This window comes from Leguminivora glycinivorella, chromosome 15 (assembly GCF_023078275.1).
Source record: "Leguminivora glycinivorella isolate SPB_JAAS2020 chromosome 15, LegGlyc_1.1, whole genome shotgun sequence".
Taxonomy (NCBI): Eukaryota; Metazoa; Arthropoda; class Insecta; order Lepidoptera; family Tortricidae; genus Leguminivora; species Leguminivora glycinivorella.
The window spans coordinates 3699189-3723083 of NC_062985.1; the positions used below are offsets into that span (position 1 = coordinate 3699189).

Sequence of the window (23895 nt, forward strand, 5' to 3'; positions counted from 1 at the left end):
ATAGTATAACTCTGTATAACTTTACTTTATCAAAGAAAAAGGTTATGTACTTTTCTGTACAAGTCAAAAACCGAAAGCTGTTTAAATTGGGTGCAACCGTGCAAGCACCATCATCATACTTCGTGCAACTATATACACTTTCCGAACGTACCCTTCGAACAACTGTCACCGTGACAGCTGAACTTAGAAAAAAAAAATCGTTTATTGACCGTAATCGTAAATACTCTCGTAAACTCGTAATTTCAATAAAATCAATGAATGGGAAATCAACCAAAAATTTCTATTTAGCCCCAGTTATTACACAGAGATAAACAAACGTGAATTTGAACACCATCTTTATATTTTCTACTTCATAGATATGTAACTAAATCTGAGGTTTAGTCTGAAACAATGAATCACACAGTGTTTATATCTTCCTTAGTTTTCTGTTGTTTTATTGTGACTGGAACATGTAAGTATTTTAGAACCATTAAACAACAAAAGGATTGAGCTTAAAGTGAAGTTAGTGTTTAAGGTTTGACATAGAAATGTACGATACTATACAATATCGTTTTAGGTTCTATAAGTCACAACCTGAAATACTACGAGACTATGCACGCATCGAGTCTGCGGCACCACGTCGTGAAGCGCGGAGCGAAGCCCTCGAACCATCTTTTCAACACTATAAAGGAACTACACTTCCGGACACTGGGAAAGGATTTCAGGCTAATATTGCATCCTCGCACATCTGTGTTGCATTCTAATTTCAAAGCTTATGCTGTTGATGGGGACGGAAAAGAAACTACTGTACATGTTGGTAAGTAGCCGAAGTTGTAATCTCGACGACAACAATGTATAGGGTACAATCTGCAATGATTTTTTTCAGAAAATTGCACCTTACCTACAACCTACAAGGTGCTATCTGCTACAAATAGATATTGCGGACTTCGCCTTGTACGTTGTTGTTGTTGATCTGTCTAATATTCCATCATTATAGAGAATTAGACATGCAATGTTACATGGGTAGATACATAATGGCCCCTGGAAAGGAGGAAAAGGTGTGGCAAAACATTATTATTATTTGTAAAGCAGGCAGGCAGTTGTAGTAACTGATATAGCCTGTACCCAGTTGTCGGCAGAGGTTTCAGGTGTTATGTGGAATTAGCACTGTGCTTGTCTAACTTATTCTTGAATTTGTTTACACTTAGGGCATATTACATCCTCCGGGAGCTGATTCCAAGCTTTTACCACTCTATTACTAAAGAAATGTCTGAAACATTGTCTTACTTACAGTATTAGTAATTACGATCAATTTGCTATAATGTAAGCAAAAGTAACACAGAAGAATAGAAAAAATAGTCAGTTCTGATAATTTAGTAAAACATTTGCTCCTTACCATCATAGCAATGGCGCAACATCTGATTCTGAGATAACCATCATGATCTTAATATTACTTGTATCTGATTTTAGATAGAGACAACTTTTACACTGGCAGAGTGTTCGGAGAAAAGTCATCTGAAGTGAAGCTACATATGGAAGATGGACTTATCACTGGCATTATCCACACGCCTGATGAGACCTATCATATTGAGGTAAGAACATTAAATCTACAAGTAATTTCACCTTGTAATTCACTTCAAATATTCTCCTTGGCGTCTCAGAGTGCTGGTGGCTTAGATGTAAGAGTGTGGGATTCTTAAGCTAAAAGTTGTGGATCCATGGGTTCAAACCTCAGCTCATACCAATGAATTTTGAAACCCATGATATCTATATAACATAACATTTGACACCAGGCAGACAAGCATGGTTGCGCGACAAATGGTAAAACAACAGGCCGTCCCTATCGAACTTACAAATAGAGCAATAGAGACGGCCTGATATTTTAACTTTCGCGCGCGACCATGCTTGCCTGCCAGCTCTCTTATAAAAGCTTGTATAAATAGTGAGCACAAAACCTACTTCTTATAGCACGTTCTGGCTTTGTCTTAACATTTCTCTTTTTGTTCAAACATTTAAAGCATTTTTTACTAAATTTAGCCATCATGGCGTCACCTGCCAGACCTGGACGACAAGACGATGATAACCTACAAAGCTTCTGATATCCGGTTCAGCTGGGCTAACTCTGACGATGCCAACAAACCCAGAGTCTGTGGATATATTAAAGAAGGGAAAGGTATGGAAATGTCAATAAATTATGTTTTCTGTATTCGAATATTATAGTTACCGCAGTATTCAGTGACAGTGGGAAGATTGCAAAATTTTAGTAAAAAACGATTAAAATAAATAAGTGGCAATAGAATTGACCCTATTTCAGTATATCATACTTTATATGAGCTCAAATATTTAAGTACATTAATTTTAGTATTTAATGACAATAGTGTACAGTGATTTATATTACATCCCGTATAAACAAGATGGAAGGCAAGATTACACTTTACACAATATTAAATGTATCATTTGCACATTCTCTGATAAAAAATCTTTATACAAATGAAGTACCTATAAAATGGGTGATAGACGTACGAGCAAGTACGCGTACTTAACACTTTCGAAACCGGGCTCTACGCGGCGCTACGACATTTTCGCTACATACGAGGAAACCCATGTAATCGGCTACGCTTCTACGAGCGGTGTACCCGACAGTCGGGTTCTTGGTAGCGAAAGTGTTAAAGATTTCAAACGGGTTGGATCGTCGACGACTATGCGCGGCGGTTTTAAATTACGCGTACTTACGGTGCACATAGGGGTATTTGACTAAAAAGCTGGCCAAAATTATGTATATACATTTTTATAAGTAGTTCCATTGTGTCAATCCAAATATGCTATTTTAATTTATTTTTATTTTTTCTTATAGAACTAGAAGAAGACGACGAAAACGACCAACTAGAGAACAAGCACGCACAGTCAGAGCGAGACAAATACCTCGACAACATCGAGGTGGACCACGAGTCGCCCCACAAGCCGGACTCCACGAGCGACAGGGACGCACATAGGCGCGTGAAGAGACAGAGCGACTACGAGTACACGCCGACTAAAACCCGCTGTCCGCTGCTGCTTGTGGCCGATTATAGGTTCTTTCAAGAAATGGGAGCGAGTAATACTAAGACTACTATTAGCTATTTGGTAAGTGTCAAGATTATTGTGTTAAGTTGCCCCACAAGGACTCCACGAGCGACAGGGACGCACATAGACGCGTGAAGAGATAGAGCGACTATAAGTACACGCCAGCTAAGACCCGCTGTCCGCTGCTGCTTGTGGCCGATTATAGGTTCTTTCAAGAAATGGGAGCGAGTAATACTAAGACTACTATTAGCTATTTGGTAAGTGAGATGAAGATTATTGTGTTATGTTACTCTAGGAGTGACAGGGACACGCATGACTGTCATGGCATTCTTGTTATTCCAAATTTCCAAAATGCCACATTACTACTTAATTCTTCAGTATTTTCGTCAGAGATAAAAACTTCATTGGTACCTATATTATAATGTTGTGATCGTCATAATAGCTTTACTGTACTTTAGGTATAGAGAGAGATTTTAATTACTGTAAAATTATTTGCAGATAAGCCTTATCGACCGTGTCCACAAAATCTACAATGACACAGTATGGCAGGATCGTCAGGTACCTAATCGTAGAAACTTAAACAACTATAATTATTAGAACCTCTTCATCATTAAGTAAATAAATACTATAGGACATTTTTTACACAGATTGACCCCACGATAAGCTCAAAAAGGCTTGTATTGTGGGTACTCAGACAACGAGACAACGGTATATACACCCTGTTTTTGTTGAATTCCGTTATCTTTAAGGGATGGTTCTTTAGATCAAATACAATTAATTACTCTAAGAAACTAGCGTCTTAACTTTTACGGTTATCGAGTTATTAAAAAAATAAAGATAATTACTGAACATGTGTGTGACAGCCTTTACCAATTCCTAATGTTATTTGTTTTGACATGTGCCGTCAATCACTTGACACTAACTTGAATGTTATTCTTAAGGGTCTCTCACACTAATAAACAGAGCCCGGAAAATCCATAGCAAAACAAAAGACTGTCGCAATCAAACTAGGGTGAGAAACATTTTTTTATCGATATCGAGTAAGTTTTGTCTAAAAAAAATCATACCGATATGTTTAGGTACGTACGTTATTTTATAAATTATTCACGCCAAACGCAAAACAAGTAGTAAGTTAAGGGTTAGGTTAGGTCCATAGAACAGTTACAATGTTCAACTTTGTCTATTACGGAATCATTCCTCATTCTGGACACTGTTCGTTGTTACGTAAACTGGAGTAAACTTTTACCGGTGATACGCAAATTTGAAGCCGTACTGGACCGAAATCCTGATTATGACCATTTACGAGAAATATCCGAAAATCTTACCCGACCTGACCATCATACCAATTACAATGAGTTTTATAAATTTGATCCCTTGACGTCGAGTGAAGTCGAACGTTCATTTAGTATACATAAATGGCTTTACAGTAATAAACGAAACAGTCTCCTCCCAGAGAATGGTGAAAAATTAATGATTATATACTCCCATTACTATAACAAACCCAATAAGATGTCAAGTGCTGCTGTGTGTACTGACGTGGATTTCGAGGAAGAAGTTTCATCTGTACCTGTATAATTATTTATACATTTTTTTTTCATTTGGTGGGCCATTTTCTTCTCATATTTAGAACTATCGATATCGATAAAAAAATGTTTCTCACCCTAGTTTGATTGCGACAGTCTTTTGTTTTGCTATGGATTTTCCGGGCTCTGCTAATAAATTCATTTTTATGTATGAAAATGATGAAATTTTTTTTATTGCGAATTTAACTAAAAGTGATGTACAGGGTGGTTCTTGACATCACTTTAAATGAACCTAGCTACGTGTCGAATTTAACAGAAAACAAAAAAACACGGTGTATAATTTACAAATACATATATGTATACATAGAAAACATCCAAGCCCAGGATGCTTTTGATCATAGAAAATTCTGAACACATAGTCTATTGGCACTATTAACAGTTTTAAACTACATTCCCCATAATGCTTGTGTTTGTATGTTTTTTTTTATTTAAATTATAAATGGCCTTACTCTTGGCCACAGACTAGCCAAAGGCAACGACGTGGCCTGCGAAGGAGTGAGCTCTCCCAGAAGATGCCTTACCTTATATATTTTTACAGGACATGGACGGGTTCAAAGGCATGGGGTTCGTGATCAAGAAGATCTTAGTTCATTCAGAGCCGACTCGCGTCCGCGGCGGCGAAGCGCACTACAACATGGTTCGAGAGAAGTGGGACGTGCGGAACTTACTTGAGGTATATTTTTAACATTCTGCTTTGTACCAATGTATTCTTAACTGAACTACTTTTTTTTTTAGTATATTTGAACATGATATATTCTGCGTGCGTAGCCGAATGCACAAACGCTCACGAAACGAAACGCTCGTAGATATCTATCTCTATCGCTCTTGCGTATTGGTGCGACAGAGCCAGACTACGTTTCGCGGCGTTTCGTTTCGTGTCGTAGAAATGCCATTCACCTACGGGACCAGATCAGAACTACTGGCTTGTTATCAAACTTGACCAGATTCAAACTTATTACAATCCATACTAACATTATAAATGAGAAAGTGTGTGTGTCTGTTTGTTTGTCCATCTTTCACGGCAAAACGGAGCGACGTATTGACGTGATTTTTTAAGTGGAGATAGTTGAAGGGATGGAGAGTGACATAGGCTACTTTTTGTGCCTTTATATCCCCCCCACTTCCTTAGAATGGGGGGTGGAAGTTTGTATGGATCATTCAGCAATTTTCGAATTTAACGCGAGCGAAGTCGCGGGCAAAGGCTAGTTTAGAATAAATTTAAAAGTGGAAAATGTCTGCCTTGGGTGAGACTTGAACTCTAAGCCTAGTGGCATCGATTGCAGACGTTTCTGCTAATCAGAAGTTAAAAATTGATGACATTTTTTTTTCTCAAAACAATGGTTGAATTTCCCTCGTTGTCCCACATAAGTGCGTTTTTACATTATCCGATCCGATATCGGATGTAGGAAGGATTTCAATAGCAAACATCAAAGATAGCGGCTTAAATGTATGGGGTATCGATCCTACATCCGATATCGGATCGGATAATGTGAAAACGCACTAAGGCACCCACCATAAACGAGTAAGCTATGAGCTATCGGCGATAGAGACGAACATAAGATAATTCCTCCCATGGAAAAAAAAACCGGCCAAGAGCGTGTCGGGCCACGCTCAGTGTAGGGTTCCGTAGTATTCCCTATTATTCTCAAAAACTACTGAACCTATCAAGTTCAAAACAATTTTCCTAGAAAGTCTTTATAAAGTTCTACTGTGATTGTGTGATTTTTTTCATATTTTTAAACATATGGTTCAAAAGTTAGATTTTTTCCTTTAGGAGTGATTATTTCCGAAAATATTAATATTATCAAAAAACGATTTTAGAAAACCCTTATTCATTTTAAATACCTATCCAACAATATATCACACGTTGGGGTTGGAATGAAAAAAAAATCAGTCCCCACTTTATATGTAAGGGGGGGGGGTACCCTAACAAAAACATTTTTTTTTTCACTTTTTATTTTACCACGGCGTGATTAATATACATATTGGTACCAAATTTCAGCTTTCTAGTACTAACGGTTACTGAGATTATCCGCGGACGGACGCACGGACGGACGGACAGACAGACATGGCGAAACTATAAGGGTTCCTAGTTGACTACGGAACCCTAAAAACGAGAGCGATTTCTAGTTCATCGCTCGGCGACGATTTATAACTCACTCGCGCTATCATCGCGTCTCTTTTCTTTACATGGAAACAGCTATCTTTTGTTCCTTTCTGTCGTCGATAGTTCATAGCTTATACAAAATCACAGTATATTAACTCTACTATGTCATCAGGTATTCAGCCGCGAGTACTCTCACAAAGACTTCTGCCTAGCTCACTTATTCACGGACCTGAAGTTCGAAGGCGGAATACTGGGTCTGGCTTATGTGGGGTCCCCTCGGCGCAACTCAGTCGGCGGCATCTGCACGCCAGGTACGCACAACATTTTGAGCAGGGCGGCTAATACCTATCCTACTGAGCAGTCATTGTCAAACCCTAAGCACACTTCGGACACTGGCGATCATATGAAAGAGGCGCGTTCCTAGCACACAGTCTAAGCTCGTGTAGGTGAACGCGTACCATGCTTGCATGAGTGAGATATGACAGGTCGACAGTTCGCGTTTTTGACAGGCGGTAACTTTGGGGTAACCGAGAGGGAGTGGGCGGCACTTCCAGCGGGGAGTGGGAGTGGCCATACTGTACGATAGTACTCTTTATTATACTGTGCCCTAAGGTTCTATCAAAGAGGATCGAATATTATAGAGAGTTACTGTCAAAGTAAAATGTGTAATCACAGTGCATAGACTGCCATCTCTTGACACAAGCTTAAAACTTTTGAACCTCAGTTTTGACAATTTGGTCCATATTCTTAGCTTAGCTTTGACACGCTCGGCCCCTATACAAATAGCTGAACTTGTTTCTTCCAAATATAGTTCTATGTTTAATCCCATCTACCATTTCGAAGTTACATAAGTTTCCAATCCATAAGAGAGGCAAGAACAACGAAATGACTTCCATACAATAAAAACTTTTTTAGGCAAATTGGTTTTAATTTGGTATTTTTTTTATTTTGTAATCACTTTTGTTTGTTTGACATTGCGTTTGTTTTGTTTTCAGCTATTCGGTGCAATAGTGTGAGTGTTTCTTTTATGTTTGCATGACATTCTATTTATTTATATTATTTGTACACATTATCCTCCTTATTCATAAACGTTCACTAAAGTTATCAAGCCGATAAAGTTCGTTTGTCCCTTTCTATCACACCAATACGTCGAAAAGGGACAAACGAATTTTATCGGCTTGATAACTTTAGTAAACGTTTATGAATAAGGGGGTATATATATAAATATATATTTATTTATTACTTTAATACCTACAGTATTTATTTATATAATTTGATGAGGTTGTCAAGTTATGGTACAATTTTTGTATTATCTGTAGCTTCGCTATAGTCATTTGTCACATTGGTGTGGGAAGGAACTAATAATATATTATGTGAGTGTGTTTAGTAAAACGTCCCACTGTGTCGGTTACCATTGAGGCGAGATTTACTTGTATGTTTATATGAGTAAACTGACAAAGCGGGCTTATAGCTATCGACAAAGTGGGACGTTCTCCCTTGCACACTCACATTTTAACAATTCAGCGTGAAATTAACTAACCTAAAATATTCAACAAACCTTGAACAATATTTCGAAACTTCCAGAATACTTCAAGAACGGCTACACACTATACCTAAACTCCGGTCTATCATCATCACGGAATCATTACGGTCAACGCGTGATCACTCGAGAAGCAGACTTAGTGACCGCTCACGAGTTCGGTCACAACTGGGGCTCGGAGCATGACCCTGATGTTGCTGAGTGTTCTCCTGCGGCTAGTCAAGGAGGATCGTATCTGATGTACACTTATAGTGTCAGCGGATATGATGTTAACAATAAGGTAAAACTATTATCGTTATATCAGGCTGCACCCTTAAACTCCGGTCTATCTTCCATCACTACGGTCACTCGCAAGGCAGACTTGGTGACCGCTCACGAGTTCGGTCACAATTGGGGCTCGGAGCATGACCCTGATGTTGCTGAGTGTTCTCCTGCGGCTAGTCAAGGAGGATCGTATCTTATATACACTTATAGCGTCAGTGGCTACGATGTTAACAACAAGGTATAGGCTACTTGACTCTTTTTCAAAGTATGTCTTATATCATTAATTACTGTCTAATTAAACGAAAAAAAATAGTACCATATTTTATTACGACTTAAAAACCCGCAAAAAAAATATTTAAAGTTTACTTTTACTTGATCAGGCAAAAACAACATCAGCCATATTAATCTATAGAATATCTATGACATGACGTCAGTATATTTAGAAAAAATATTTCACATTGTCACACGCGTCAACGACTATGAATTTTAATACAATAGAGGTTGCTTCTATGGAGATCAGATTACTACCTCTAATTTCCATAGTTGATCTGAATTATGTGACGTCACTCCATTGGCCAACACCGTTTTCGGAGTCCATAATTAAAAAAAACATACACACATGTTTAATTAAAAATACGCAGTCATCACGCACTTTTAATGCCCGCAAGCTATAAATATTGATTTCTTAAGTCAAATACTACAGAAAACAATAACTTGATGTCCTAAATTCGATACGAGTCTAGGTAGCCTATTAGGGGCTCAGAGCAATGACCCTTATGTTGCTGAGTGTTCTCCTGCGGCTAGTCAAGGAGGATCGTATCTTATATACACTTATAGCGTCAGTGGCTACGATGTTAACAACAAGGTATTATTACCGTTATAACAGGTTACACTCTTAACCTCCGATCTATCTTCCACCACTACGGTCAACGCTTGCTCACTCACGAAACAGATTTTTTTTTAATTTTAATTTATTTATAACAAGAAACTTACAACTATTTTACAAGAAGCAATTCCGCCAAACTGAGGACAGTTTGTTGGCGGATCTCGTATATCGTATATTTCTTTTTCTACTTTAATGACCGCTCATGAGTTCGGTCACAAATGATCCTGATGTAGCAGAGTGTTCTCTGACGACTAATCAGGAAGGATCGTATCTGATGTATAGTTATAGTGTTAGCGGATATGATGTTTTGATGGTCTCCTTGGAAGATCAGCGCTGGAAGTCACCAGCAACACGCTGAGATGAGGCCATTTCGTGGCACTTCATTACTTTCTGTCTTGTTGTTATTATGTGTATTTTGTCTTGCCTGTGTTCACGAATAAATGTTTATTCTATTCTATATCTGAGATACATGACCACTGGGGACACTCAATAATGATCTTAAGCCGCCCAATATATCGCCGATATAATAATAAGTCTTTAGTTTCCAATGTCATTTTGTGCAAAGCGTGCCCATCATCCAAATACGTCCATCACTACGATTCTGCTTGAAATTTTACACTTTTACGCTTGAAGTCGTTTGTTTCCTTAGCCTATTTGAAGTTTCTAACTGAATGTTTTGTTTTAGCGTTTTTCGCCGTGCAGCCTGCGCTCGATCCGCAAGGTGCTGCAGGCCAAGTCCGGGCGCTGCTTCAGCGAGCCCGAGGAGAGCTTCTGCGGGAACCTGCGCGTCGAGGGCGGCGAGGAGTGCGACGCGGGGCTGCTCGGTAACGCACGCCACTGAAGCTAGGCGTCCACATGTCCGTATCGTACGCATCGGAAACCCACCGTATTTCGTCCACTGAGATTGCGCTGCGTACGGCGCGGATCGGTGGACGCACTTGTGTGACTTTACGGAGAATACTAAATGCGATGCGTCCGATGCGGGTTCGTGGACGCTTGCCTTTAATAGCTAGCCCAGTGCGCTTCCAACTGAGCTGTCAAACCGCTTTCCTACACTAGGAATATGTCCACCATATGCCGCGTCGTCCATCGTCAAGAGTGTAACACCTTTGAAACCATCGCTAACCTTAATAACACTATTTGCAGATGTTTCTGCGTGATATTGATGTATAATGAAGTATAATAACGAACGAAACATATAAATAACAACTGATTTTGAATCATACAATAATCCTGATACTACATTTGTTTCGTTTTCTCAGGGACGGAGGATAACGACATGTGCTGCGATAAGAATTGTAGACTAAGGAAAAACCAAGGAGCTGTGTGCAGGTATATCCCTTCTTCGTTATACATTTATAAAGTGTGAGTGTCCCACTGCTGGTAAAAGGCCTCCCTGTAGACTTGCAATCTTCCCCATTCAATGCGTTCGTCCCATGCGCGAATCCATGACCCACCCCTTTAACCTAGGTTGGCCCCCCCCTCGCCCGGGCCCGAGCTGAATCCGCGCTTGGTTCTTCCTCCAGTTGTTGAGAAAAAGCGTCGGCGGTCCATACTCGTACTTCGTCGCGTTTGATGTGCGTTTGCATTCTAGTTTTTACTGTTCATTTTGTTGTGTGATAAAATTGCTACTCGTAAATTTCAAGTTTTAAAATTTTATCTGTGCTTCGATTTAATTTCATCTGCAGGTCAAGTAAATTCTACTATACTGTGTGTTTAACTGTTTACTCACTTAACTGTTTTGTCTACAGCGACAAGAATTCTCCGTGTTGCTCGGGCTGCGTGTTCGCTCCGCCTGGTGTAGTGTGTCGCGAGGCCGCGCACTCGGCCTGCGAGGGCGAAGCCACCTGCAACGGCGCCACGGCCGATTGTCCCAAGGTGGGGTCCCTAGCCAAAGACGTAAATAGTCGCAGAATTGCGGGTCGCGTAGTCAATTTCTAGGCTCAGGCTAGGCCCTATAGGGGTGGGGTTATGATTACCATAACCCTCTCTCTCCCTGGATTCGCCATTGTGTATAAAATTCAAGTCAAACTTACCGATTTTGTTATATGACCTACCGAGGATCCAAAGGTGTACTCTGCTTTTGGTTTTACGATTGTAACCTGATAAAGATGTGTTTGTGTGACAGGCGCCAGCGATAGCGGACGAGCACGAGTGCGCGGAGCGCGGCCGCTGCCGCAACGGCTCCTGCGTGCCGTATTGCGAGACGCAGGGCATGCACAGTTGCATGTGCGATATAGGTATGTTTATTTGACCACCCTTAGTTTAGAAAACTTGGCACAAATTCCAGCATTGAGAGAGATATTATTACTTACAGTTCAGTCAGTTAAAAAAGGATTTGCACACAAGAGATCGCACTCTGCCATTTCGTGCGGCAAATCACACCGGGTATTCCGGGGATCGACAGGTCTTTTAGGGCATTTATATTATGATAATTTTCTTGACTCGGTCGGTACAGTATATTTTTAACACATTCGCTGCTACCGACCGTCTTCGCTCCTTTTATTTATAGAGTATCGATCAATTTATTTATAAAGTTAAATTGATTTATAAACTTTGCAGTGGCGGACGCGTGTAAACGTTGTTGTCGCAAGAGCCTGAACAAGACGTGTTTCCCCGTCGCTCACAATGATATCCTGCCCGACGGCACGCCCTGCATACAGGGCTTCTGTAATAAGGTAACTACTTAAATATATATACATCAAATATTAGACCCACATACGATAAGGATCGGATTATGTCAGTTCAAAAATCATGTTTCGTTTGAAGAAATGTCTCTTATTGACACTGATAGATCGGAACGTCATCTGACTGGCACCTTAGAAGTTTTGTTCGAATACTGCGGGTAAGGAATTTTCTGTACCCGATTCTCTATATGCTCAGAAATTGGATCCCATACATTTCGCGACTCCTCTCTGAACATATATTTCAAACTTAGGTGCCGGACTGGCATAGCTACAAAATTCTCTTGCCAAAGTTCGGGTCTTCGACACATACATAGAAAGTAATATAATTGACAATTCCAGGGCATCTGCGAGAAAACTATCCAGGACGTGGTGGAGCGTTTCTGGGACATCATCGAGGACATCAACATCAACACTGTCCTAGGCTTTCTTCGTGATAACATTGTAGGCGTGGTGGTACTTGTCACGGCTTTTATATGGATCCCTGCTAGTTGTGTGGTGAGTTGAGTTTTTTTTTTTTTTTTTTTTTAGATAGCCCGTTTATGTGTCCCACTGCTGGGCAAAGGCCTCTCCCCGTGATTTCCACAGCTCCCGTTGGTGTGCTATTTCTGGCCAATTAGTCATGAAGGTGTCAAAGTCGTCCCGCCATCTCCGTCTGGGCCTTCCACGTCCGCGCTTAATTTGAGGCATCCACTTGGTGGCTATGCTGGCCCACCTATCCGGGTGCATGCGACAAACGTGGCCTGCCCAGTCCCACTTTAGTCTGGCGGTTTTCTCCCCCACATCAGCTATTCGTGTTTTGGAGCGCAGTGTAGTGTTTCGGATGCGATCCATCCTAGTAACACCTAAAATACTGCGCTCCATTGCTCGTTGGCAAACCTTCAATTTGGACTTCTGACCCTCGGTGAATGACCACGTTTGGGCGCCGTAGGTGAGGACAGGCAGAATACACATGTCAACGAGTTTGCGCTTCAGTGACATTGGAAGGTCGCCCTTCATTAGCTCTTTCATGGACCAGTAGCTCTTCCATGCATTTTGAACTCGGCGCTCAACTTCCTTGTCTTGCCGATCGTTGAAAGAGACTAACTGGCCCAAGTAAATATACTCGTTGACGTATTGTATAGTCTGCCCGTCTACCTTTACCCCAAGTTTCGTGCACCACCTGTCCAGTCATCACCTGGGTCTTTTCGCGATTCATTTGAAGTCCAACTTGAAGGCTCGCGTCGCTCAGGTCTTGGAGCATTTGCTGAAGTTCTGTGGCGGAGGAAGCAAAAAGAACAATGTCGTCGGCAAAACGAAGGTTTGACAACCTCTTATTACCGACGACTATTCCCTTTTCCTCCCAAGAAGCCGCCAGGCTGCTGAAAATTTCCTCCAGTGTACTCGTAAAAAGTTTTGGAGATAGCGGGTCCCCCTGTTTGACACCTCTTTGTATTCGAAACGTTGGTCCGGAAGATTGAAGTTTGATATCTGCTGTGCTATTATTGTAGATGGTTTTGATTAGATTAATATATGTTGGTTCGATGTTTTGGTTCCGCAGTGCTGCTATGATGGAGGAGTGGGTAATACTGTCAAAAGCTTTAGCATAATCAACAAAACCTAAGTATAACGGGAGTTTGAATTCGGTATATTTTTCAATTATCTGGTTAACTGTATGGAGATGATCAACTGTGGAAAATCCAGGGCGAAACCCTGCTTGACTGGGGGGTTGGTGACGGTCGAGTTCTCCAGCGATGCGGCTTTCTATAACTTTTATAAAAGTCTTGTAGATGTGAGTTGAGTTACCAAGTAATATTGGTATTCTCATTTGAGATTCCTACTTAGCCATGTGGAATTTCTTTACGTGAGAAATCTGATTTAGACTAACACGATTTGCACTCATAATTTTAGAACAAAACGGGACTTAATCGCGTAAACACTTACATTTATATTGGGCCCGACGTTTCGAACATCACATTTTCCCGTGACCACGAACATAATGTGATGTTCGAAACGTCGGGCCAAATATAAATGTAAGTGTTTACGCGATTAAGTCCCGTTTTGTTCTAAAATTGTGAGAAATCTGGGTGATAGTGGTAAAACTTATTCCTACCACCACACCAGTGTTGGGGGAAAAAGTGTTCTGAACATTCGTACACGGAGCATTTGCATCGCAACGAGGCACCGTTTCTGATTACTAACATGATTCTAAATTTCTAATAACTCTGACACCTTACAGCTCTTCACCGATGGAGGTTATATGAATAGGCCACTGCTCACTGCAGCACTGAGACTTGTATTTTATTGTAGATCAGCTACGTGGACCGGCGGCGGCAGAGGCAGCACCAGAAGTATGTGGAGTGGGAGCGGCAACACGACCTTGTGCACCCCTCGTCCCCTCGCAAGATCATACACACAAGGTATGTAAGTACAGTTACCTAAATGTTACAGTGTTTTAACTCTTCAACCGTGAACTGATCTAGAACTTGAACTCTATGTAAATCCGTATAATGTTTACCTAACAGTTTCAAGCTTTATAAAGGCACCTCAAAAAAATGTTTTTTTAATATTACAGCATTAGCATAACCAGCTCGAACGCTGCTATGCAGCTTTTCAGCTGTGTTTATTGCCTTTGGATCTATAAAAGCTTTATAAGTAAGAATTAAATATCTTAGGTTTTTTTTACGATTATAATGCTGCGTCAATTTGTTACACAGCTTCCAGCTACTTACATGGACATGTGGACCTTCTTGAGTGCTTATTAGCTGTGTACACCGTGCGTGGTGGCGATATCGCAAACATGCGAATCATATGCGAATATTGTGAACATATTTATTGTTTGTTCCAGATTGCCAAAGCAGAAGCCGCCGGGCATGAAAAGTGCCATTCAAGGCACCAGCCAACTTTAAACCTCTATAGTCTTTAAATATTTTAATAAGTACAATAGATAATTAAATTACGTATTAAGTAAAACAAAGGTCTTTTATTATAATTTTTATTTGCATTTATAGTGATTACAATTTATTACCAGAATAAATATGCGTGTAAGCTTAAATACATAAATACCATTAGTGCTTAGAGCAAAGCTGAGTTTTCATACAATACTCTGGATAACAAGATCTGGGTTTCTTTAATACTTTATCAAGGTTATAAATCAACTCATTATAATCTTTTAATTTTACTAACAGCTGCGTTATGCACATGTCTCGAGACACTATTAGGGTAGGACGACCCCGGTTAGAATAGATATTTGATATCAGAAAACTGGCCTACTACAAGTTAACTATAGTTTACTAGTCTATTCAGTGTTTCCGATAGTTTACAGAAGTATTCTTTGTCATAGTTTATAAAGACGAATGACGAAGTTTGTTTTCACATGGAAGCTTTGCCAGGCACCAACTTTTTGCTCGAGATAAGAGGCCAGTCAACAATGACATGTTATCGGCCTTATGGGTTCGCTCAAGCGACGTCCCGAGACATGTTGTGAAGGATCTAGTTGAGTGCCGTGGATGTGAGTAGAGCTACGCCGCGCTCGTAGAAGGCGTGCGGCTCCTGGCCGGGCGCGATGGGCAGGCGCACGGTGAACAGCAGCTCGGAGCGCGCGCTGTTCAGGTACACGGGGAGAGTGAGCGCCTGCCCGCCCGCGGCTGCCGTGCTGCTCTCCGGTCCGCTGTTAATAAAAAAAATGGAATGGTCAACAACGTTTGCCGTTTTATATATACACAGTTGTAGTGCACGAGCAAATCAAACACTAGTTCACTTGAGCCACAAGTTATTTTTCATGAGAAGGTATAAAACACTTACGAGTTAGGCACTGGTCCCACCGCGAGCTAGTAAACTATGAGACACGGCGATGTTTATAGTTACTCGCACAGCGGTGAGCTATTAATATCGCCGTTTCTCTTTTATTTACACGGGAGTGCTTATCTTTTGTTTGTTTTTATAGCCGATAGCTCATAGCTTACTAGCTCGCGGTGGGACTAGTGCCTTATGGTGCTACTCTGTCCGTCTGTCTGTCACATTGCTAAATAGCTCGAGAACTGTTTATGTTAAATCGATTAGAAAGGACCCCAGACCCTTTGGCACAACTTGCCTTGTCGCGCGCGAGTCCATACATCAAGCGCGACTTCAAGTATGGACTCGCGCGCGACAAGGCAAGTTGTGGTAGAGGGGCAGGCCTAAGGTTGAAAAATGTGGTTTCAGTTAAATGACCTAGGATTTCGATATGTTTTAGACTTTAGTGCTCTAAAGTCTATGGGTGCTAATATAGTGGCACGCAAACTTCAGAAGTTTTAAGTGCTCTGCCTACTCTTTTTTGGGATTACAGACGTGAATTTATGTAAGTATACTTAAAGCTTACCGTATCCACGTGAGCACAGTAAGAGGCAGGTCGACCATGATGGTGTTGGTGAGTAGCAGCCGGTTGCCCTTCACCGTTGCGCCCTGAAGCTTGAGCCCGGTCACTTGGAACGACCATTCGGTCGCGTCCGTGGCTTCTGTGCCCGGTTCCGGAATAGTCACCTAAAGAAAAACACAATATTAGTAGTGCAAGTAATTCAAAAGTGATATAAGTACTGTACCTAATTATCTATTACTTATTGGTGCAGTGACCCAAAATGAGTCTTCGCTTCTAACGAGGTTATGCCAATTGTTTTGGTCCTGTATGATTTCTCGCCAGTTGGTAAGTAATAAAAGTGACATAGGTAAGAATACAAGCTACAAATTACCTGTAGATGCAGTTCTTCAAGCGACCAAGAGTTAGCCTGCGCCACGCACTGACGGGTGGCCGTGATATACGCCTCCGGGTTTAGGAGACCTCCAAGCCATACAGGAATGCTCTGAAATTAGAAATCATATTTAACAAGAAGCTAATTTAAGCTAGAAAAGAAAAATATGTACAGACAGAAAAATGTTTTGATAGTATCTAAGTAAGTCTTATCAAATACGGTGTCTTCTAAGACTGCGAGAAGATTGGCCAAAATGTAGACGGCAGTTTTTTTTTCATGCCATATGCCAACGGGTCTCGTTTGTTTCATCTCGATCTGTAGGTAAAAATGTGTGTGTGCGTGTGTGTGTGTGTGTATGTATACCTGTAGTCGTCTGGCTCCAGCGTCGGCGGCCACACACTCGGAGACAGCAGCGAGTTGTTGCACGCGGCGCGCAAAGTCGCCCACCCACTGCCGCACGGTGCAGCCGCGCGCGACCGCGTAGCGCTTCCACGCGGCCGGCAGCATGCCGCGGACGAGCGCGCCTACCATGGAGCGCGTCTCGTTTGTTTGTTTCATCTCGCCCTGTACAGAAATAGTGTCACCAATGAAGTAAAACGAAATATTTGTAGGAATTCGAATGTTAACGCCCAAGAAGATAGTATAGGACGCATAAATACTGCTTGTCACATTACCTGTGACGAAAGTATTATGTCTAAACGGAAAGACCGGAATGGTACCTTTAATAGAAATGTCGAAAACAGTCTGGCAGGACGCCATGTGAAGTTTGACGTAAAATACTTATAGCGAAACTGTGACATATCATTCCTGTGGAAACTATACATCAATGTATATAAAGAAAAGTCATGTCCCAACATATCACTACGAAGTCAAGCTACCAATTTACGCTAGAAGATAGAAATAGACATGAGATGTAGCTGTCCTTATAGTTAGCGGTTAGTTTAGTTTTATTATTCTTCAAAAATAAAATTGCGATATTGCGCCACTACTCAGTAGAATATTATTTAAGTTACCTGACAGATAGCGAGCACGTTCCTGAGGTCGTGGTGCACTTGAGCCAACAGCGAAGCGCCGGCGGCGACCTCGCGCTCGAAGAAGCGGTACAGCGGATCTTTGATGTTCTCTACCGTACGGCGCAGTGTCTGTATAGTATACAATCATGAACACGTGTTCTTTTATGCAAGTATATCAACTCAGAAAGCTAGTATTTATGAAACATAAAAACATTTAATTTTGCACACCACGGCGTTGCCTATTTCGGTCTAATTACATCAATTAACTCCATTACAATCAAGGCAAAATGACCGACAACGTACAGATTTAGTGCGAAAAGATTTTCCTACGCAACGTGTCATGCAATTTCAGTCAGTCTCAGTACAAGACGTGCTGACTGTCTGAACTAGCATGACAAATACGAACGTTTCCAGAAAAATACCAAGGATAAACTTTTCGCACTGCATCTGTAATTGAATTACTAATATATTGGAGAAATTACCTGTGTCTCTGAACTGATATCTACCAGGAATATTCATCGAAAACATGAATTTGAAAAGAGAGCTCAGTTGGCAAAGATAAAGAACTGAGATATACATAAGCTAAAAATAAAGTTGTTACCGGTAATTTCTCAGGCAGGAGCTGCAGCCATCCAGTAGCCGTCTGGTGAAGGGACTTCATCCAAGCCGGGCGGCCATCTCCCTCGATTACCAACGCATCTGTACAAACAAACAATATAAACCACCTGCAAGAACCGCCTTCCATCTGCATGTAACTTGATGTTTTTTTAGCGACAGGGATTTGTAAGAATACTCTGTACACGAGCTCCGAATATGCTGAACCATAAAAAAAAAACCTTTAAAAATCAATACGATTTCGATAATCGAAGCTCGACAATGGACGGAGCTCGTGCTCATACTACCAAGAGCGTCCAAATGAACTCAAGAAATATCGAGCCACGCATGCAAGAAGACGCGAAATTTTAGCATGCATGCGGGAAGAAAATCATAGATATTTTCATAAGAGCTGGCTCAGTCCTGTTTGTATTATCCTTTCAATGAGTGTAGTTTGCGCCAAGATACGAATTACGCATTTACGACTGTGTGGCGTTAAGACATTTTCACTAGCTGGCTGGCTTTCTGTGACAACTCTTGTAAGAATGACTTTTCTAACTGTACTAGGGTTTTATTGTATAATAAAATGGATAAATAAACAAGTTTCGTACTCTTATTTCTAATATCAAAACGGTAGACTATGCATACACCAAAATCGTAACAGCTTATTAATTGCTGCACAACTTATAGATATCCAATGCCAATTCCGTACACTACCTAACGTAGAAGCCCAGGAGGAAAGCTTCAAGCGTTTCAAAGTTTAGTGCAGATGGAAGAACGGCTTCGAGCAACACGAATCGCGTTGCGGTAACGAACAACAATAAGATTTTATAAGATCCAATTAATCTAATAATTACCATCGACTTCTGTAACGAGGAAAAAAGAAATACAATTAAAGCCAATAACTAGTTTTGAAGCCAATGTCACATTTTTTGCGACTATTTGAGATTCTTCACAAATTTTTTATACGACACAATTTATTAATTTACTCATAGTGATACTAGAGTGCCTGCCTTTGACATTGTTTCTGATTAATACATCATCGAGAATGCTCTTCAATATGAGTCAAAGTCATATTTCGGGTATCACCGGCATGGCCCTGACATCTAATTTTATGATTGAAACTAAATTGATAGCTGTATCTGCATACGTTTCGCCATAAAATCTAACTTTCCTTTAATTTAAGAGTCCATTTAGAGTTTTATTACATTGCGGTATTTGATGGCTGTGCAAAATTGTATGTCACCACAACAGCCCGCAGTGTAACTAAAATCGCATGCGAGTTCGCACGCCGTCTAAATTAGGCCTAACATAAACGATAAGTTTTTAGTCATCGTCAACGTCAAATGTACTCACTGTCGTCCTGCGTCGCCGCGTTGTAGGCGAGCTCCTCCTCGTCCTCCAACTGCTGCATCTTTAGCAGCTTCGACACCAGGTCGCTGCCTTCCGTCGTCAGCAACACCTGTTCAACAAACACCACACGTCGTAGACATCTTACGGGTTGTTTCGATATTTTACTATGGCTCACTTGGGGAGCCTTAAATCTACTAAACCTTCTAACGCCTTAGAGGCATTTACATCTTGTTAGTAATTTAGTGCATATTGGCCAAAATTTATTTTCGTCTTCCAAGTGTTCCGAAATTCATGATATGCGAGTTGAGACTCCAAATTGAAAGTTGAACATGATATTTTTAACAGGGGCGCGCATTCCGCAATAGGCGAGACGACAAAAAAACTAATTATCAAAGAATTTTAGATAGTCTTTTTTTTTTTCTCGTAAACGAAAAATGACGACCGTACAGTGCGTTGAAGTTTCGCGTGACGTCACGCCTAGGTACAATTTTTACTTAGAAGTGACGTCACAAGCCCCCACTCCGGAACTTTGATGCACTCTATCTTTGTATTTTTTCATTAATTAGAAAAAGCGAAAAATATGTGTCCAGTATTTTTGGACGATCTAACTCACGGACTAAACAGAATGCCATTTTTTTATATAGTCGTCATTCCTATTCTTTATTTCATTGTTCTGTTTATTCTTTCTAAATCAATGTCGGCTGCTCGCGTGCGGTCCTTTTCTTAATGTAGGTAAGATTTAAGAATTTATAAATGGCAGCATTTTGTGCACATCAAAGCAGTGAGCTTTCTGTACTTGTTCTGTTATTGTGTAACAAACCTTTTCAGCGTTGTTAGGCAATCCAAGCCAGGACGGAGTCTGCCTGTCGGACAGCTCTTCGATCCACTTGAGGAAGTGGTCGCGACGGTTTCCGTCAGGCATAGTGATGTGCCTCTGGTTACCGCTTGCCTGTAAAATAATAGGTCGTTTTAAAATAGTACGTATGAACGGCATCAGAAAGAACGTAATACCTATGGGTTTAGGAGGCAGGTAGAAATTTCTGTTACAGAAAATACAAAGATGGGACGATAGAGCTTAAACCTCAAGATTATATTATCGACTGTGTCAAAAGACCAACAAATATTTATTTTACGTGTCCTTACCTCATCAACATTAGCCACCAGCGCGTAGTCAACCTCGAACGACCGTATTGTGTACAGTTTGCACAAACACGAATGCAGTAACCGCTGGTCGAACAAGTTGTCGATCTTTCCACCGTCAACCACAACTGTCTACAAGTGTCTTCACATCCGTAGATACAATAGGTACAAAATCACTTACCCCATCAACATTAGCGACCAGCGCGAAGTCAGCCTCGAACGACCTCGGCGTGAACAACTTGCACAAGAACGAATGCAGTAACCGTTGGTCGAACAAGTTGTCGATCTTGCCTCCGTAGATGCACTGCGAGAGGAGCGTCACTAGCGCCTCCCATGGAACCTTCTCTGGAGGCAGGTTGGTGCGGCCCTGCGAGAATAACTTTATTAGTAACATGTATTTTAATCACATAAACCAAATATTTCCTTTGATTTCCAATTTGCTTTAATTAAATTTAAAAGTGGAAAATATCTGCCTTGGGTGAGACTTGAACTCACGGCATCTGGATCAATATTCCAGCGCTCTGCCAACTGAGCCACCAAGACTTCAACCAAGCCAGCGAAATTTTCCACTACTAAGGTCAATGGGACCCGTAGCGACATCTACCTTTGTTCAAGTCTCACCCAAGGCAGACATTTTCCACTTTTAAATTTATTCTAAGCCTAGTGGCATCGATTGCAGACGTTTCTGCTAATCAGAAGTTAAAATTTTGCTTTAATTAGACGAGATTAGTAAGGCAATTTAAAGATAATGATCATTAAACATATAAACTCACGTGTAAAAGTTGAAAAACGCTCATGTTTTACTCCGTAACGAGCAGCATATTCATTGAGCTCGCGCGATTCACATGTTTTATGTCAGCCTCTCACGGTAGTTTTGTTATTAAAATAACGATCATTATTTTTGCAAAGAGCAATATGCAACAATGCTGCTGAATTTTTGGATATCCCATTTGGTACTATCCGAATATTCGGTAATCGGTAGCCCCTCTATCGTTATGCGACTAGGTACTGTCAGTTGCATATCGTCACTACTTTGAAAAAATCTCGTATTTCACGCTGCTCTTCAAAGTTAAAACGCAGTAAGTCTATATGCATTTCATACATACTTACTACAATTTTCTTTTCATTGACAGACGAAGATACAAGTTTTTTTTAAAGTAGTGACGATATGTCATGTCAAGATACGTGGGAATCGAGTTCAAACTCGGTTTAAAGATACTTCTGAGCTCGTACCATAGCTGTGGCATCAATCCAGGTGTCGAGCGTGTCGCAAGCCACGCGAAGGTCGGACTCATTGAACTCGTAGTACTTGGCCCAGCCCAGAGGCACGTAGCGAAGACGCTCTTGGACGATGCCTGCATTAAAGAATTATCTAAAATTAGTATTGAACCCTGGCGCTAGGCCTGGAAAACGCTAGGTTGAAGAAGAAGAAGTATTGCTGCATAAGGTTGACTTGATTTTACACTGCGATTACTTTTCAAAGTTTTTTTATTAATGGGCCAATGAGAGTCTTGTAAACTTACCATGGAACCAAGCCAGTAAGAAGTATAGACGCGCGCGTTCTGAAGGAGGCTTCATCATGCGGGCAGCAGGGACCTGAATTCAATTGAATTATTGAGTACGTTCTATTGGGCAATTCCACGTAACTGTAATGTAAGTGACCACTTCATTGCATGTTTTTTTTATTTATGATGCAAATTGAAGTCTTAATTTATCTCTAGATAAGCCTACTTTTAATCCTTAGATATATTGATATTTAAATTAGCACCATGAATAACAAAACATGCAAATAATTGGTCACTTACATTACTCTGTTACATGGAATTACCCTATTATGATGTTCATGCTTTTATTCTAAATTGTTAAGAGAATCACTACGTAGTATAAAACAAAGTCGCTTTCTCTGTCCCTATGTATGCTTAAATCTTTAAAATTACGCAACGGATTTTGATGCGTTTTTTTTTAATAGATAGAGTGATTCTAGAGGAAGGTTTACATGTAGGTATAGTACCCGTGCGAAGCCGGGGCGGGTCGCTAGTAAATAAATAAGTTTTGCTTCCAGGTTTGGTAAACTTTAGAGAACCATTAAACCATTTAAACTAGAGTAAATTGCAGCTAGTATGAAGCATCAATAAAAGATACTAGAGGGCAATTCCACGTAACTGTAATGTAAGTGACCACTTCATTGCATGTTTTTTTATTTATGATGCAAATTGAAGTCTTAATTTATCTCTAGATAAGCCTACTTTTAATCCTTAGATATATTGATATTTAAATTAGCACCATGAATAAAAAAACATGCAAATAATTGGTCACTTACATTACTCTGTTACATGGAATTACCCTAGAGGCTAACAGAGCATAATTACCGTGGCGAAGGTCCTCAGCAGATTAGCCCGGATGCCTGGTGGGGGCTCGAACACGAGTACTCGACCGGCCCTCAGCAGGTTGACTGGCAGTTTGGGACTGATCTCGGTGGTGAGGAACAGCCTGAAGTTGGGATGGGGCTGCAGGGAGTGGAGTTTCTTCTCGAGCTGCACGAGCCACACAGGAGCGAGGTGTACGTTCTTTAGCATCACCCATCTAGGAAGAAAAAAAGTATTTCATTTGACTGATGCGTAAAGTTAGTGAAAACTCGATAATTTTTCAGCCGATTAGGTTTTATAACTGGCACTTTTTAGATGCGTCGCATTTTACGTGAACATAGTCATAGATGAAACCTTACAATATTGTTTTCACCACACTAACTGTTAAAGGCTTACTTTGCTATTCGAAAACAGATAGCTAAATTGCATTTTATCCACAAGAGTGCAAAGTAATTTCATACAAATTTTAACTTGATGTCTTAAGATGGCTGGTAGAATTTACCTATAAATGATGATTTTGAATCATAAATATTGAATAAACTGATGGATTTGATTTAATTTGATGTTTTATAGGTTTACTTACCTAAAGGGAAGTCCCAACCACTGATGGCAATATT

The 23895-nt window shown here is 40.6% G+C and overlaps 2 protein-coding genes across 2 annotated transcripts in view; one reads left to right on the plus strand and one right to left on the minus strand.

The window, feature by feature from the left end:
- Positions 1–210: 210 nt before the first annotated feature.
- LOC125234118 (ADAM 17-like protease) lies at positions 211–15058 on the plus strand. Its single transcript, XM_048140307.1, has 17 exons — positions 211–451; positions 557–796; positions 1450–1571; positions 2017–2152; positions 2834–3102; positions 3541–3600; positions 5164–5298; positions 6905–7043; positions 8317–8552; positions 10108–10246; positions 10685–10754; positions 11174–11300; positions 11551–11662; positions 11985–12100; positions 12449–12604; positions 14396–14505; positions 14934–15058. Exons 1-17 carry the CDS (start codon positions 391–393, stop codon positions 14992–14994), a joined length of 2289 nt encoding a protein of 762 aa, XP_047996264.1. The 5' UTR covers positions 211–390; the 3' UTR covers positions 14995–15058.
- An 8-nt stretch (positions 15059–15066) lies between these two features.
- The window catches only part of LOC125234170 (dynein heavy chain, cytoplasmic), a 108132-nt gene continuing 99303 nt past the window's right edge, over positions 15067–23895 (minus strand). Inside the window, exons 82-93 of the mRNA XM_048140374.1 lie at positions 23282–23495; positions 22436–22508; positions 22146–22267; positions 21094–21279; positions 20593–20721; positions 19776–19881; positions 18427–18524; positions 17826–17954; positions 17176–17376; positions 16813–16923; positions 16446–16606; positions 15067–15755 (exon numbers count right to left, since the gene is read on the minus strand). Of these exons, the coding sequence (XP_047996331.1) occupies positions 15578–15755; positions 16446–16606; positions 16813–16923; positions 17176–17376; positions 17826–17954; positions 18427–18524; positions 19776–19881; positions 20593–20721; positions 21094–21279; positions 22146–22267; positions 22436–22508; positions 23282–23495 (1708 nt within the window). The 3' untranslated portion in view covers positions 15067–15577. The remainder of the gene's footprint in view (positions 15756–16445; positions 16607–16812; positions 16924–17175; positions 17377–17825; positions 17955–18426; positions 18525–19775; positions 19882–20592; positions 20722–21093; positions 21280–22145; positions 22268–22435; positions 22509–23281; positions 23496–23895) is intronic.

Bases quoted from the DNA above. Each gene is read 5' to 3' on its own strand.
- LOC125234118 (XM_048140307.1), top strand. From the start codon at position 391: ATGAATCACACAGTGTTTATATCTTCCTTAGTTTTCTGTTGTTTTATT. The intron at 3,103-3,540 runs GTAAGTGTCAAG...AATTATTTGCAG, and splicing joins AGACTACTATTAGCTATTTG to ATAAGCCTTATCGACCGTGT. The intron at 5,299-6,904 runs GTATATTTTTAA...CTATGTCATCAG, and splicing joins ACGTGCGGAACTTACTTGAG to GTATTCAGCCGCGAGTACTC.